Source organism: Egretta garzetta, unplaced genomic scaffold (genome assembly GCF_000687185.1).
Source record: "Egretta garzetta isolate BGI_Z169 unplaced genomic scaffold, ASM68718v1 scaffold1351, whole genome shotgun sequence".
In the NCBI taxonomy this organism is placed as follows: Eukaryota; Metazoa; Chordata; class Aves; order Pelecaniformes; family Ardeidae; genus Egretta; species Egretta garzetta.
In genome coordinates this window covers 32,633-33,080 of record NW_009258520.1, presented here as the reverse complement: position 1 = coordinate 33,080, position 448 = coordinate 32,633, and the positions used below count along the sequence as shown (strand labels likewise).

The window sequence follows — 448 nt, the reverse complement described above, 5'->3', positions numbered from 1 at the left end:
GCACGCGCGCCCGCCGCCCCGTTCCGCAGCTTTGGGAGCGTGCCGGGAATAATCCCCGCAGCCCCGCTCCGGGGGCCTTTTCATGCTGTGCGTCCCTGTAAGGTATTGAGATGTCGTCGTACTGGACCAGTCTGGGCAATTTCAACGTATTAAAGAGAAAAATTAAAAAGAAAGAAAAAGAAAAACCCCCCAACCTCTACTCAATCCCATATACGACTCCCGTTCGCTTACTGTATGGTTATATCATATGTGCCATTTACTCCTGTCGCTGCTGGTAGTCTGTCTCTGAGTTTAATATTGCCACTTGTTTTGCCACCGGCTCTATGGTCCCTGTGCTCTAATTTCGGGCTCTCCTCGTCCGGCGCTGCAGTCGCGCCGGTGTCGTGCGGGGGGGTCTGCACCGGGAGCTCCCGGGCGGGGGAGAGCGGCGGCGGGGGCCGCTCCCCCG

The 448-nt window shown here is 57.8% G+C and overlaps 1 protein-coding gene across 1 annotated transcript in view; it reads left to right on the top strand.

Moving 5' to 3' along the window:
- Positions 1 to 153, top strand: part of LOC104132681 (metalloproteinase inhibitor 2) — a gene marked incomplete at its 5' end in the record, with an annotated part of 2,807 nt that extends 2,654 nt beyond the window's left edge. The window contains one exon of the mRNA XM_035901687.1: positions 103 to 153. Within this exon, the coding sequence (XP_035757580.1) occupies positions 103 to 153 (51 nt within the window). The remainder of the gene's footprint in view (positions 1 to 102) is intronic.
- Positions 154 to 448: the final 295 nt, after the last annotated feature.